Source organism: Alligator sinensis, unplaced genomic scaffold (assembly GCF_000455745.1).
Source record: "Alligator sinensis unplaced genomic scaffold, ASM45574v1 scaffold1659_1, whole genome shotgun sequence".
Lineage (NCBI taxonomy): Eukaryota > Metazoa > Chordata > Crocodylia > Alligatoridae > Alligator > Alligator sinensis.
In genome coordinates this window covers 23,870-38,062 of record NW_005843290.1, presented here as the reverse complement: position 1 = coordinate 38,062, position 14,193 = coordinate 23,870, and the positions used below count along the sequence as shown (strand labels likewise).

The 14,193-nt window shown below is 61.6% G+C and overlaps 1 protein-coding gene across 1 annotated transcript; it reads right to left on the bottom strand.

Moving 5' to 3' along the window:
* Nucleotides 1-3,179: 3,179 nt before the first annotated feature.
* On the bottom strand, nt 3,180-13,737 carry PCP4L1 (Purkinje cell protein 4 like 1). Its single transcript, XM_025194730.1, has 5 exons — nt 13,697-13,737; nt 13,010-13,211; nt 12,328-12,437; nt 5,779-5,833; nt 3,180-4,856 (listed from the first exon to the last, which is right to left on the bottom strand). Exons 2-5 carry the CDS (start codon nt 13,095-13,097, stop codon nt 4,714-4,716), a joined length of 396 nt encoding a protein of 131 aa, XP_025050515.1. The 5' UTR covers nt 13,098-13,211; nt 13,697-13,737; the 3' UTR covers nt 3,180-4,713.
* Nucleotides 13,738-14,193: the final 456 nt, after the last annotated feature.

The window sequence follows — 14,193 nt, the reverse complement described above, 5'->3', positions numbered from 1 at the left end:
GAGTTGGCAGGTTATCATCCAGCTGCCTGCCCCCCATAGCCATTCCTCTTTAAAAAGCCACTTGCCTTGAAAACATGGTCATATATTGCAAAAATTAAAAGGCAAAATAGTTACATGTACATGACAGTCCCCCAAAGCCTGGCCAACAGCTGTCCTGACTCTAAAGCTGATCCAATAAATAAATAAATAAATAAAATCCCAAACAAACCTCGCTTCTATGGATGCTATGACATGCAAAACACAGCACATACATGTCCCAGAAAACACAGCATGCAAAAAACAAACCACAGGGAAAACTAATGGTGTATTCAAAAAAATAGCTAATTTTTACCTCTTTGGGCAAAGACCAGTAACTAAAAAAGGCTCAACAGAAACCTTGCTGAAATTAAGATCCAGAAAAAACTTTGCTTAAACTCCTGTAGGAATGCAAGAGAATTGCTTTTCTTTTCTCAAAATTCACCTAGGTAAGGTTGAAAACCAACTGCACTGATGAGCTGCAGGGGAGATGTCAGGGTTTACAAAGGCCATCAGATTTGGGTGAATGTCAAAGTTTCACCTACGTCCATAACATTGAGGGAGTTGCTTGCAAACACAGCAGTTTAAAACAGCAAAAGCTCCTGTGCCTAATGACATCAAATCTTTATGAACGGTGGAAGCTTTTTGTGCCGAGGCTCATGGCTGGTCCTTTCCCACTGAGATGACCCTGGGGGAAAACAAAGACAATATCGCCAGCAGAGCTCCAAACCTGATGGGAAGAGATCCTTACAAGTGAGTCTAAGCGTAGCTCTATGTTAAAAAGGAAAGGCTTATTTCTGGAAGAGGAGCCACAGCAGGGGGAAAGGCTTAGTCCTTTTATCTATTGTCTCTGCTTTTGGGAACACAGACCAAGCCCTTGGCTGGCTGCTGTTTTTTCCTAATTGGTTTCCTTGCATTTAATATGCTCTCCCCAAGTTCTTAGCCTATTTTCCCCAGCTGTAGCTTTAGCTCCTTCCTTAACTGCTTTCTTGACAAACACAGCTTGTGTCCCCCTTGCTGCCTATTCCATTTGCACATGACAGCAGTGTTACCACAGCTGACTCCATTCAGCTTCTGCTGTGAATCCCTAATTTGCTGTCTGTTAGGTTTAACCCTTTCCTTGAACACGCTGCTCTGCTTAACAGAGCCGATTGTTCCTGAAAATCTCTCTGATTTCTTTCCCCCACAAGACAGGCCTGGTGCCTTGCACATGGAGACTCCTGGGTCTGGTGAGACAGTCCCCACTGTGACAGTCCAGCGGTGGGGGCACCCACCTGGCTGGGATCATGGGGAATCCCCTATAGGGTAAGGAGGAGGTTCCCTTTCAATGTGTTTCATGCACAGTGCCCTGCAACAGCAAGTCCTTTCCCTCCTCAAGAGGCAGATGGCACAGCCGTGACCTTGACGTGACCTTGACAGTCACAGCTCCGGGAATGCAGTTGTGTGGGCACCGAGAAGCTGTGCTGAGCACGTCCCACCTCCTTACTCCCCTTCTTATCACGCAGGACTACATCTTCAAAGCCGGCTGGTGCCGAGCTGACCGTGGCTTGTTCCTGGCAATGCTTCTCCATCCGAGCACAGGCTCCGAGCTCCTGGACTTAGCATCCTTCCTCGCATCCAAACCTCCTGGGACCCAAGGTTGTCCGCCTGGTTCAGACCTGTTCTGACCCTGACCAGCCCAGCTGGTGCTGGCATACCGAGGGACACCAGAACCTTACCCCAAAAGGAGGGGCAGAGAATACAGCCTGTCCACACGTGGACAGCAACACGCAGTGTGCAAGGTACCAAGTCTTCCTTGGGGTGTTGGCCCTCGGCTCACGGGTGTTCCTCAGGGGTTGAGCTCCAGCCTGTTCTTCTCTAGCCAAGCAGAAGGTAATGGCCTGCGTAACACGCCAGCTTCAACGCCCACGTCCATCTCACGGGTGGCCGGGTCTTCTCTTCTGGGCTGACTGCCCGTTGGAGAAGCAGGGCTTGAGTTTGCTTTGTAGTAGCTTTTATCAGACCCGCCACATAGCTGGGCAGGACGTCAGATGTGCTCTGGAGCATGCAGTGCCCTTCTTCAGGCGCTTTTCTCTAGGGTGGCTCAGCACGGCCCAACAGGGCAAGTGCTGCTGGAAGACGGCCACTGGCCTTGGGTCATCTCGGGGAGCTCAGGCAGAGATGTTTCTCTGGGTGTATCTCACCCTCCACCCCCGGGGCACCCTGGCTCGAGGACCTTTCCCAGGGGATTCTCCTCCCCCCACCCCAGCCCTCTCCGACCGTGCAATGGGCACCGACTCCAAATCCCATGCCCGGTGCTGGGCACGATCTCTCCCTGGGGGCCAACACCACAGAGACAAACCATTTCAATGGCAGGAGTGAGCCATCCCCACTGCCACAGGAGCTGGGCTGCAAAGGACCCCAGACAGCTCCATCTCCTCCAACTGGCACCAATCCAATCCACACAGCAACTGGGCTGTGGGCAGCCTCCCAGCTCCATCCACTGCACCTCTGTTCCCCTTGGCTACAGCGGGGTAACACAGCTCTCAGCAGGGGCCTTAAAACCCCTACCCAGAGACCAGACTAGGGCTCAGTCGTGCTCCCAAGCATCCCGTGAGCACCGTGCTGGCAGTGGCAGGAGGGACCCGGTGCACTTTCAGCCATCACATGTGTACGCTTGTCCCTTCAGCATGGGACATGCTGGCCCATGGCCCTCCACCAAGTGGCGGCAGCTCAGCTCCTTTCTCTGTTCCCTTCCCATCCTGTAGCAACATACTTCAGGGCCACTCGCACCTCTGGCCAGTGAAAGCCCAAGCCTGACCCATCTGGCACGTGGAAGGCAGGGGCCAGGCTCGTGCCTGTCTCAGAGGCTGAGACAAGCATCTCCCCAGGCCAGCCCCCTGGCAGGAACCATGAGTGGCCTATAACAGGGAGAGAGAGCTGGCATGTGGCACCAAGCCGAGCCAGGAGCGCTCCACGGGGCACTTTCCTCAGAGCCCCCTCTTACCAGCACCGCTCTGGCTCGTTTGTTGGGACAGGGCTGGCAGCTCCTGGCTGTGCAACAGGTTGGGGTGAGAGCCCTGGCACTGCCCCCGTCTGCAATGCTCTGCGCCACCCAGGTAGAGCCAGCTCTGGGCCCTGCTGGGCACCCCCAGGCTGAACCATGAAGCACAGGCCAGGCCAGACACCATTCCCAGAAGTTTTATTATTTAAACATGCTAAAAGACTCAGTCCTTGAAGCAGCAGGGGCTGTGCCGCAGGGTGGGGATGCCTCCCCAGGACCAGCCACACTTGGAGTGGTGCAGTGGGCTCCGGGGGCTCAGGCTGCAGGCCCCAGCATGGGGGCAGGGTAGCTGTCCAGCTCCAAGGTTGGGATGGCCAAGGCCTGAAGTGCTGGATGCGGGAGGCCGGAGTAGGAGGGGCAGCTCCGTGCCTGCAGCAGGGGCACAGCAACGGGTGGGAGCAGGGCAGGGGGTGTGAGGGACATAGCATTGAATCTGTAGGCCCCAGCTTCTGCCCAGTGACAGCTCACAGATGGGGCAGGAGATATGGGGGGCACCTGCCAGCTTTGGGAGCCCCTGGGCCTGGAGCTCAACAGCTGCCTTCGCTGGAGGGACTTGGTGCCTGCATGGGCACAGGCTGCACAGGACAGCATCCCAGACTCCCGTGTGCCTCCAGCCCCGCTGTGTCCAGCCTCGCTCTGCTCTCTCCACCTAGCCCATCTCCTCACCCACCCCTCTGCCTTCTGCTCCTGCTCTCTCCTGGTTTACTCTCCCCCCTCCAGGCTGCAAGGGGCTGGGGGGCACTTTCTCCACTCTTCCCTTTGCGGGGGGTGGAAGTCAGGAGGGCCAGGCTCCATCACACACACACAGTGGGTGGGGGAGGGAGAAAGATGCTCTGGTCCTTTGATTTCCACCATCACTAACACAGTGGGGCTCGGGGGGCAGGGGATGCATCCAGCTCCAGCCAGCTAGGATTCTGGCCCAGGGCCTCGATACTCCACTGGGCTTTGCACCCTGCTTGGCTCCTGGATACACCTGCCCCCAAGGCTGCCAGGGCTGGCTGCGGCTCCAGGATACCAGGCACCACCAGGAAAAGTGGACTTGCCCCTGCTCAGCACTGTATAAATCCAGCCCCCTCCTGCCTAGCCCCGAGGATAATGGGGGCCCTGGAGACCAGGTGAGTCCCCCCTGGCTGGCCTGATGGCGTGAGGGGGCTAGGTGCACCACAGCACCGTATCCTCCAGCTGACTCTAGCCCTGTGCCCTTCTGGCTTGTGCCCCAACCTGCCTCTAGTCCCCTGACCCTGTCCAGTGCCCCTTGGCTCAGGGGCTTCCCCACGGCCTGCCCCTGCCCAGCTCTGTTGCCCCACAGCAAGAGCCCCCACCAGGCCTGCCCCTGCCCAGCTCTGTTGCCCCACAGCAAGAGCCCCCACCAGGTCTTGCCCCTCAGGCAGGCTCAGGAGCTGGCAGGAGGGGCTCGGCCCAAGGACCCTCCCTGCCCTCGGCGGCTGTGGAGTGACGTCATGGCTGTGGGAGAAGAGGGCACGGTGGCTCCAACGTGGGTGCAACTGGGTGTGGGGAGTCCCTCAGCCCAACTCGGGGGCACCCACCCCTGCCGGACGTACAGAGCAGCAACACAGCAAGAGCCTAGTCTGGGGGCGGGATGGCACGGGGCAGGGCAGGGGCTGTGCAGGGGCATGGGGGGCAGGAGCAGCCCCTCAGGGGTTGGGGTCCTTTTTCCGTTTCTGGAAGCGGCGGAACTTGCCCTGGATGGCCAGTGCGGCCTTCTCGGTCTCGGGCGCATTCAGGTCTATGTCAATCTCCTCCTCCTCCTCCACCTTCTTGGAGTCCCCGGCCTTGCCTGCAGGGAGAAGCAGCCGCAGCAGTAGCCACGTGGCCCCCACCTCCCAAGGGCAGGGCACTGCACTGTCATGTGCCCCATGCGGGCACTGGGAACCAGGCTGAACAGGGCAAGACCCATCAGACCTACCACGTCCCCCAAAGTACAAGTCACCTGGGCCCCTCTCCACGTCCCCAGGTCTCTGGGGCTTTTGTCCACCACATCCGTGACCCTGCACAGCCCGCGCCCCCACCCCATTTTCCCAGCAGCAGGCTGCACCCAGAAGCATAGCCAGGGGCTACAGCACCTCAGCTTCTGGGGGGTGTAGGGTCCAAGGAGCACCCAGGCCACTCCTGGGCCAGAGAGAAGCATGCACAGGCCCTGTGGGCAGCCTCCTGGCACATCCCTGGGCAGCCCCTCTGGTGTGGGGCCCCAACCAGTGCCCAGCCAGCCACATAGTGCCCAGGCCCCAGTGACTTCTTGCATATCCTGTAGGCCGGGGCCAGGATGGCACTGTCGCTCCACATTCCCCTCGTTAGCATCAATGACCGTAATGGGATGTGGCGGCACAGGGAGCCCTGGCCGCAGCTGATGGACAGCCTCGGTCACGGGGCTCGTGTGGCCAGAGGATCACTCTGTCTTCTGTGCAGTTCCCCAGGCCTCTGCTGATGTAGCGTTGTGAGCTGTGCCATAGCAAACACCACCCTGGGCACCCCTGACCCCACCCACAAGCTGCCTGCCTTGCACTGCAGCTCCAGGACTGCTGGAAGGAGAGAGGCTGCACTGGGCAACATGCAGCGTGTCCTGCGCTGCCCCCTTGCTCCGTGCAGCAGGGGACCAGGGCCCTTTCTGCTGCCTTTACTGCAGGGACAGATCTCTCAGCTCCACGGACAGCACCTGTCTGCCAGGGCAGCTGAGCTGGAGCACTGCCCGCCTCACTCACCTTTCTGCTGGCTGCCGGGAGCCTCGGTGGGGGAAGGCGACGCATTGGAGCCGAGCTGCAAGGAGAGAGGTGCCTGTTACATGCGCTGCTCAGCCACGCGGCATGCATCCTGTGCACAGCAGCCACAGGGACTGCATGGGAATCCCTGGAGCAGGCAGGAGGCCTGCCAAGCGGGGCCACGTGGCCCCTAGAAGCTTGGGCACTGCAGGGGCTTGTGCCCCGATTGCAGTGCCCAGGGGCTGCCACAGTGCCTTCCTCCAGCCAGACCCCACAGGCCCCAGATTCTGCCCAGCAACTCCATCAAAGGCTCCTGTAGCACAGCCACGGCACACGCCCGCTTCAACCTGCAGAGCTCAGCTGCCTTGGCCCAGCTGCCACGTGCAATGCACGCACGACTGCCCCGACATCCCTGCCCCACCCTGCAGCAGGATGCCTGCAGCTCCCATCCCGCAGGCTTGGAGGAGGATGTGCCCCAGCAACTCCACACAAACTGGACTGGCCATGTGGGGCAGAAAGCTGGCAACCCCACGCAGGGGGCACTGGGCTGGGCAAGCTGCTGTGTGACACTCAGGTATGCAGCATCCTTCCCTTTGCCCCGGTGGGTGGCAATTTGGGGGTGCGGGGTAGGGGCACCGACTGGCACCACACCAGGGCTGCTGGCTCCGGTGCAGGCCGTCTTCCCTTGTGCTGTGCCTGGCAAGAGCTGCCCCCAGGTGCTGGGGATTTCCCACCTCCCCGTGCCCATGGGCTTGGAGTTGCCCTGGTGGGAGCCAGCAGCTGGAACATGCCCTGCCAGTGAGCCCCACAGCTGGGGACAGACGTGTCCATGGGCAAGGCAGCAAAGGCTGGTCCACCCTGCCAGATACAGAAAGGTTTTCCATGCGGCTTGTTCCTAGGGATTGTGTCAGTGGCTTCCCCAGACTTGGGCTCGTAGCCAGCAGGCCCCTCCAGGCCCATGTGGCAGCTTGTCCTGTCTTCACTTCCCTCCTGGTCACCCACACATGCAAGTCACAGTGTCAGCAGGGCAGACCCATGGCCCCAGGACCTGATTGAACCTTGTGCTCTGCCCATCTCCAAGGAGCCCGGACTACTCCCTCCACCCAGCTGTCCTGCGTGGTCTCTGCCTGCACCACCGCGCTGGGAGTCATGTGCCATTCCCAGAGCCAGAACCCACAGGGGCCCTGACAAGACATGGCAGCAGGGAGGGCCAAGGATCCCCTCCATCAGGGGATCAGCCCCAGTGCCCACAGGGCTGGTTGGGAGCGCCACCACAGCTGCAGAAACCGCCGAGCCGGGGTTAGACACCAGCAGCATCAGCACTGCAGGCCAGGCACAGGGCTGTGTACCCAGGCCCTCCCATAGCAGAGACCCCACCCATCAGGCCTGCGCCCCAGGGAGCAAGTGCCCCACCAGTGCTGCACAAGGCAGGCAGGGGACCCCCAGCATCCCTGCCGCCAGGAAGCAGCAGGCAGCATAAAGTGGACAGAACTGTACAGGAGGAGCTGCCTGCAGCAGACCAGGGGCAGTGAAGTCCTGGGAGGTGAAATGAGGTCAGAGGCCTGGGCTGGCCCCACCAGCCCTGGCACACTGGCCCATGCCCTGCCCCTGGTTATAGCCCAGTACCAGGACTGGCTGAGAAGCTGCTTGCAGGATGGGGCCAGCATTATGCCACGAACCTATTACTAGCCCGTTTTGTTACCCTGCTCCTGGGGCAGTGTTGTTATCAGAGCCCAGGGCTCCCCGATGGCCCCAGCATTGCTCAGTTTCCCTCCCGTGTACCTGTGGCTGCTGGTGGGACCCAGGTCCAGGGGGGACCCTAGGCTGCCTCCGACATCCAATTGTTTCCTGTGGGACACCCCAGAGGACTGCTCCAGCCCCTCCCCAAGCTGTGGGGGCACAGGGAGATGATACAGTGCCATGGGAGCCCCCACCACCACTGCCTGCGCTGCCCCAGGTACCCCATGAGGAAAGGCTGGGCCTGCCCCCCAGGCAGGAGCCCCCACAGCCTGTCCCCAGGGCACCCCGTGGGAAGAGGCTGGGCTGCGTGGTGCTCACTGCAAGCAATCGCTCCCTCCCCAAGCATGAGCACGAGACCCCCCTGCTGCATGCTGTGCTGCTGCTGCGCGGCGCTGCGGGGAGGCGGCTGGCTCCCAGCACAGCCCCTTTGTTTTCAGGTCACGTCCGTTCCCATCCCCGCTCCCTCTAAAAATAGCACGACGATTATTTTTGTTTTCATTCCATTGTGGCTTTCCGCAGGTCACGAGCCGGCAGCTCCCCCGTGCCAGGCGGGCGCCCCGCCTCAGCTGCCCAAGGGGCTCTATTGGCACCCCCCAGTTCTGCAGAGACTAACCCTGACCCCCAGCACAGCACCCCCTCCCCGCCTACAGCCCACTATCCCCGACACGCGCCAGCCAAGCCACGCGCTGTGCCGGGAACTCCTGCCCGCGCTGACCGCGGCGGCCAGGTGGGGCTGCCCAGAGCCTCCCAGAGGCTGAGCCAGGCGTCTCCCAAGCTGGCGGTGCAGGGAGAATTCCCCGGCTCGGGGCCAGGCAGGCAGCCTAAAATGGAAGTAAATGCAAGGCAGAGAATCACCCCTGTGCTATTTTCCAGCCCAGTGCTCCCAGGCACAGTCCTCTGGACCCCAGCCGTGCCTGCTCCTTCACTGCCAACCCCCAGGATCCAGAGCCACCTCCCAGCTCAGGCACAGCTGCTCCCCTCCTCCAGGGGAAGTCACCCCAGCCTGCCCTGCCCTGGACCCCAGGTGCCTTTGCCACCTGGAGCCATTTCCATGGCCTCACCCCGAGGTGGCAGCTGCAGCCTTGCACATAGCACTGGGGCCGGGGGTCCTGGAGCAGATCAGCCTAACTCACACAGCAGCCCCCAGCTGGTGAGTGAGCCCCATAACCTCTCACCCCCAGGGGAGCCCAAGGCCCTGGCCTGCTGCTCCTGGATTGTCACAGCACCTCTGGCTGGGAAACACAAAGCCCCTGCCTGAGCCTTGCATGTGTCATGCCCTGGCCAGCAAGGGGAGTCCTAGACATCCCTTGCCCCATCCATGGGCTGCAGTCACTCAGCTGCACGGGCACCAGAGCCCACAAACAAAGCTGCAGCTGCCAGAGCTGCAATACAGGCTTGTGAAGTCATTGGCAGCCACCAACAGCGATTTGCACCCATGGTCCATGAGGCATTGCACCTGGAGCTGGGCATCCCTATGGATCCATGCAGCACCACAGTGCCCAGGTTGGGGCTGAGCCGAGGGCTCCACTGCACCAACCCTGCTGCTTCCAAGAGCAGAGGGGCTTGTCACATAGCCCAGCCCAGGCCTGCACAGCTCCCCCATTGCACCCAGCCCCATGATCTCCCTGCAGGCCAGGAGCCTCCATCATGCCAGGTCCCACAGCCCCACCCTCTGCCCCAGCCAGGAGCCCCCTGGCACTGGTGCCACAGGTCTCTGATGAAAGTGGGGCTCCCCACTGCACTGAGCCTCATGGGCACCCCAAGCACCAGACACCCCAGCAATAAGGCCCCTGCCCCAGTGCACGCACCATCTATGAGATATGCCTGGCCTGGGGCAGCCCAGCCAGCCCTGCTGAGCTGCCCCTAACAGTGGGGAGCAGGGGAAATACTCTGCACTGGACATGGCTCTCCAGGGAAAACCTATATCCAGGCCCCACTCACACTAGGCATCACAGACCCCAAGAAGGGGCCAAGGAGAGGAAAGCACAGAGCTGGGAGCACCAGGCCAGCCAGACTGGGGGGCAAAAATACATGGGGACAGCACAATCTCACAGAGCCAGAGCAAGGCTCTCCTCTGGGCACATGTTCCCCAACACTGCAGCCCCAACAGGATAGAGGCAGGGCACCAAGGGTCCCAGGGAGCAGCTACAGTCACATCTCAGCCCTCAGGGTCGCCCGCACCCCTGGCCCACATTCCCCCCCTGCAGGGGTGCTGCACCTGAGCCGAGCAGCTCATGGGGGGAAAAAAGAGGGGCAGCAGGGTCCCCTTGGCAAGCAAGGGGCAGGGCCCTCCTGCTGCTCCCTCGCAGGCTGGGTACACCCCCGCCCTCCCTTAACCTGATAAGCTGCTCCGTGCAGCAAGCAAATCTGCCTTCCCTGGAGAGAGCCTCCTAATTATCCCAAGCCGGCACTGCGCCAGCACTGCCAGCTGCTGCTGGAGATGCAGCATCACTGCATGGCAGGCATCCCTCTCCCTGCATCACAGCCCTGGTGCCCCTGGCTGTGTGGCACAGCTGGCATCTCCCCACTGCTACCTCCGCAGCTTCCCTGCATGGGAGGCGCCATCCAAATTGCTCCAGGCACCAAAGAACTCTCCCTGCTCCCTCACCAAGAGGCCCTCCTGGGAGCTGCCCTTGTCCACTCCTCACAGCGTGCACTGGTGCAGGGGCAACCTGGTTGCAACTCACCCCCTGTCAGGGCTCTCCCTCAGTCCCTGGGACAGCAGCAGTCTAACACCTTGGCGGGGGCTTGCCACCAAGGCAACCCCACCTCCCTTCCCCACAACAGTAGCCTCCAGGTAGGGTGCCCATCACCCCTGGGCAGGCTGGTGCAGGGTGCCCATCACCCCCAGGGTGCAGCCCACCTTGGCCACAGGGATGCACCAGTGCAGCAAAGTCCACAGAAAATGCAAGTTGGGGTAGAGGGAAGAAAAAAGGGAGGAAGGCCCTTACCCCAAGGGGGGGGTTGCTCTGCCCAGGTCGACCCTTCCACCCCATGCTTCAGGCCCCCCACAGCAGCTCATGGCAGGGATGACCCCAGGCTGCATACATAGGCCACCCAACATACACAGGAACATAGACCCAGACACTAGTTGCCACCACCCCCAGCATCCACGGGAGCAGAGGTGCAGCCTGGCCCCAAAGAAGAGCCAGGAGCAGAACGCAGGAGCCAGGCAATTACCCTCATACTGAAAAAATGCCACCACACCCCATGGCTGCTGGACTGCTCCAGCGAGAGCCTAGGCCAAGGCACACGTGGGCTGGCACTGCTGTTCATGAGGGATGTGGGGAATCACAGCAGGAGCATTGGTGGGGTGGGGACAACTCGCAGGCAGGGGCAGGGGCCAGAGACAGCCATCTCTGGTCACAGGCAGGGCCAGGTGCCCCCTCAGCCAGGATCAGCCCTGTGAGCCCTCACCTGTCCTAGCCCCAGTGATGCTGGGAGAGCCAGCCAGCAGCAGGGGCAGGCACCTGCACAAGAGCCACCCCCTGCTGCATCTCTACTCCTCATGCCCGTGGGCCCAGTGCTGCCAGCTCTGCCCGGGCTACCTGCCCCCTGGGGTCAGAACATAGGCAGGGCTCTGCACAGGGCCCTCTCCCAGCTCTGCCAGGCAGATGCTGCACCCCAGAGGCAGCTGCATCTCCGTGGTGCTGCAGGATAGGCAGAGCTGTGGACATGTGCCTCCTAGTCAGGGCACCAGCACTCCCTGCTAGAGCACTAAAGTAGAACCAGCAATGCCAGGGTCACGGTAGGCCACATGTGCAGCTGCTTGGAGTATCACACAGCAGCGAAGACAGTCACCTCCTCCAGGACCAGCAGCACAGGAGGCTGAGACTCCCCAGCAGCTATGAGTAGTACAGGGTCTATGGCCCAGTAGCAGAGGTCCGCAGCCTCACACCCACCCCTTCCTCCATCATAGCGCATGGCCCTGGCAGCAGCCCGAGGAGTGAATCAATGCAAGCAGAAAGGGCCCCATTAGCAGAGGCAGCATCCTCCACTCCTGGCACATTTCCTGCCCCTAAGGACAGACAGTACCCAAGCTGCCAAGTCAATGGCGCGGCCAGATCAGGTCCCAACCAGGAGACGCAGGCTGCCCATCTCCAGCCTGCTTGGCACCAAGTGGCTGCACCGTGCCCCCAAAACAGATGCTGCCGCCAGCACTGCAGGGCACAGCGAGCGTTTCAACTTAGGCATAGAGGCTGGCTCCCCCCAGCCCATACCCTTGGCCATCAGGGGCTCCAGGCCTGGGCAGCCAAAGTCTGGGGCCAGCTCCTGCTAAGAGACTTGAGGGCCCAGAAGATTCCCTGCACCCCCTGCAGTGCTCAGAGCCGGGTCCAAGGACAGCTAGTGAGACACAGGGGCTCTCCATTGTCTCCAGTGGAGCTGGAAGAGAGACCCTGCCTGCAGTAGCCCTCTCTGCCCCTGGCTGCATCTGCCTCTGTGCAGCACCAGCACAATGGGCTCCATGCCTGGCTTCAGCTGAACCTCTTGGCTCCACACCAGCACTCCTAAGTATATGGTGCCGCATCACTGAGGGGCTGCCCTGCTCCCACCGCAGGGGGCAGGGAGAGGCCGACAGGCAGGTGGGACCTATAGACTGCACGTTCACAACAAACTGCGCCACAGGCTGAGGCAGCCCGTGCACAGCTGCATGCCCAGGAAATGCTACCATGCACTTCAGAACTGCACACTGCAAGGCAGCACCCACATCTCTGCACAAGTTGCATGTACCCATGGCAGGGGCATGTCTGCAGCCACTGCCTGCCTGGTGGGATGGAGAGCATACCCCACCTTCCTCTGCACTCTGCTCACCTGCTGCCAGCATGGTTTGGGGCAGGGCATGCCTGCTTCCAGCAGAAGCGTAGAGCCACACGCAGCAAAGTTTGTGAGCAAATCAATTGGCTGAACATCGCACTGCATTGCTGGAAACAGAACAGGCAGCATCACCATCCCAGGCCTCAAGATTCACCACCTAGGACCCACAGAGCTGCTACCCTGGTGCACTCGGGTGTCCTGGCCAAGCTCCAGGCAGAACATGGAGCTCACAGCAGCGGGAAGTCACATAGCAGAGCCTGTCCCAAGTGGTTGCAGCTTCTGGCCCCAAGTGCTGACAGGGTCCCAGCAAGCTGTTTAGCATCACCATCAGCCACCCGAGGCAGGAGCAAGTCAGCCTCACCGCCTGCTGGTAGGGTGACGTGGGCCAGCTGGGAGCAGGCCCCTACCTCAGGCTCAGAGCCCCAAAGCAACTGGGGGATTTCTCCCCTTTCTGGCTCAGGGGTGCTGCCAGCAGGTACTGGCCCCATGTGGGGAAGCCGTCTCGCCCTACCCAGTGCTGTATCGGAGAGACTGTGCCCAGAGGAGGAAAAGGTGCGAGGCAGCTGTCCCTGTACACAGGAGCCCGGCTAATCTCTCCCCCGACTACAGGGCCCGGTACAAGCATCCCAATCACGTCCTGCCTCTCATGTGCCCTGGACCATTGCAACTCCAGCAGCACCTGAACGCATCCAGTCTAGTGCCCTGGGGTAGAGTCCGCCTGTTCCCATGGAAAGGCAGAGGGAGCCCAGGGGAAGGGTAGAGCCCATCACGACTGGCGCGTGGAGTCCATGCCACAGACAGCACAACAGGACCAAGGCAGAGGGGTCCACGGATGGGATGGCACAGCAGGACAGCCAGCCAATCAGGATCAAGAGACAGAACTGCAGGGGAAGAAAGTGAGCCAATCACATCACAAGAAAAGAGGCTAGGAAGGGGGGCAAGTGGCCAGCAAGGAGTGGGTGCCCCTGGAGGGAGTTTGCAGGAGGCAGGGAGGGGCTGGAGCCCTGCACATGTGACCCAGGACCAGGCTGGGCTGGGGAACAGGGCTGGCAGTGGACATCCTGCCTAGGACCTGCAGGCTGGAGTGGGAGAAAACATCCTCTTCCTGCGCCTGGTGGGAGCTGGGCTGAGAGGAGGGAGCTGGGAAGGGCCCAGGGACATTTCAGGTCAGGGCTGGTGCAGGGGAAACCCCACTGCAGCCAGCTGGGTGGGGGATGCAAGAGGGAGCCCTGCAGAGGCAGTTTCTTCCCTGGACACACCAGCCCTGCCTGGGACCACAGCAGCATCCCTCCCTGCCCTGCCGACACAGCTCCCCGCTCCCACAGAGGACTGCGGTGCCTGGGGGCTTTTGGCCCTACGTATGTACCTGCAGGTCAGGACACTCCAGCTCCACTAACAGGCCGGGGCTTGGCAGCACAGCGCTGGCCCCAGCCTGCTCCGCAAAGCACAGGGTGGCTGGATGTGGTGCCCAACCCTACAAGGTCCCATCTGCACAACCCGCCTGCAGGCAGGACCTCGTGCCGGGAAGCCTTGGAGCCCAGCCAGCGGGGACTTCCTGGAGACCAAGGCCAGCAGCACCCCAGACCCCCGGCCTCGGCTCCTCGAGTGATGCTGCCCCCCGCCCCAAAGAGCCCGGCCGGGCAGGGCCACCGCTCCCAGGGGCTCAGCCCCAGCAGCACGGCTCCCTCCGGGGGCAGGGCCGAGGCGACACCCCTCTGCCCCGTCCCGTCCCCGCTCCGTCGCGGCGCCGGGGAAGGGAGGGGAGACCCCCGGCCAGCCCGGGGCACCCGCCACCCGCGTCCCCGACGAGCGCGGCCCTCACCTCGCTCATAGTGCGGGGCGGTGCACGGGGCGGTGCAGGCG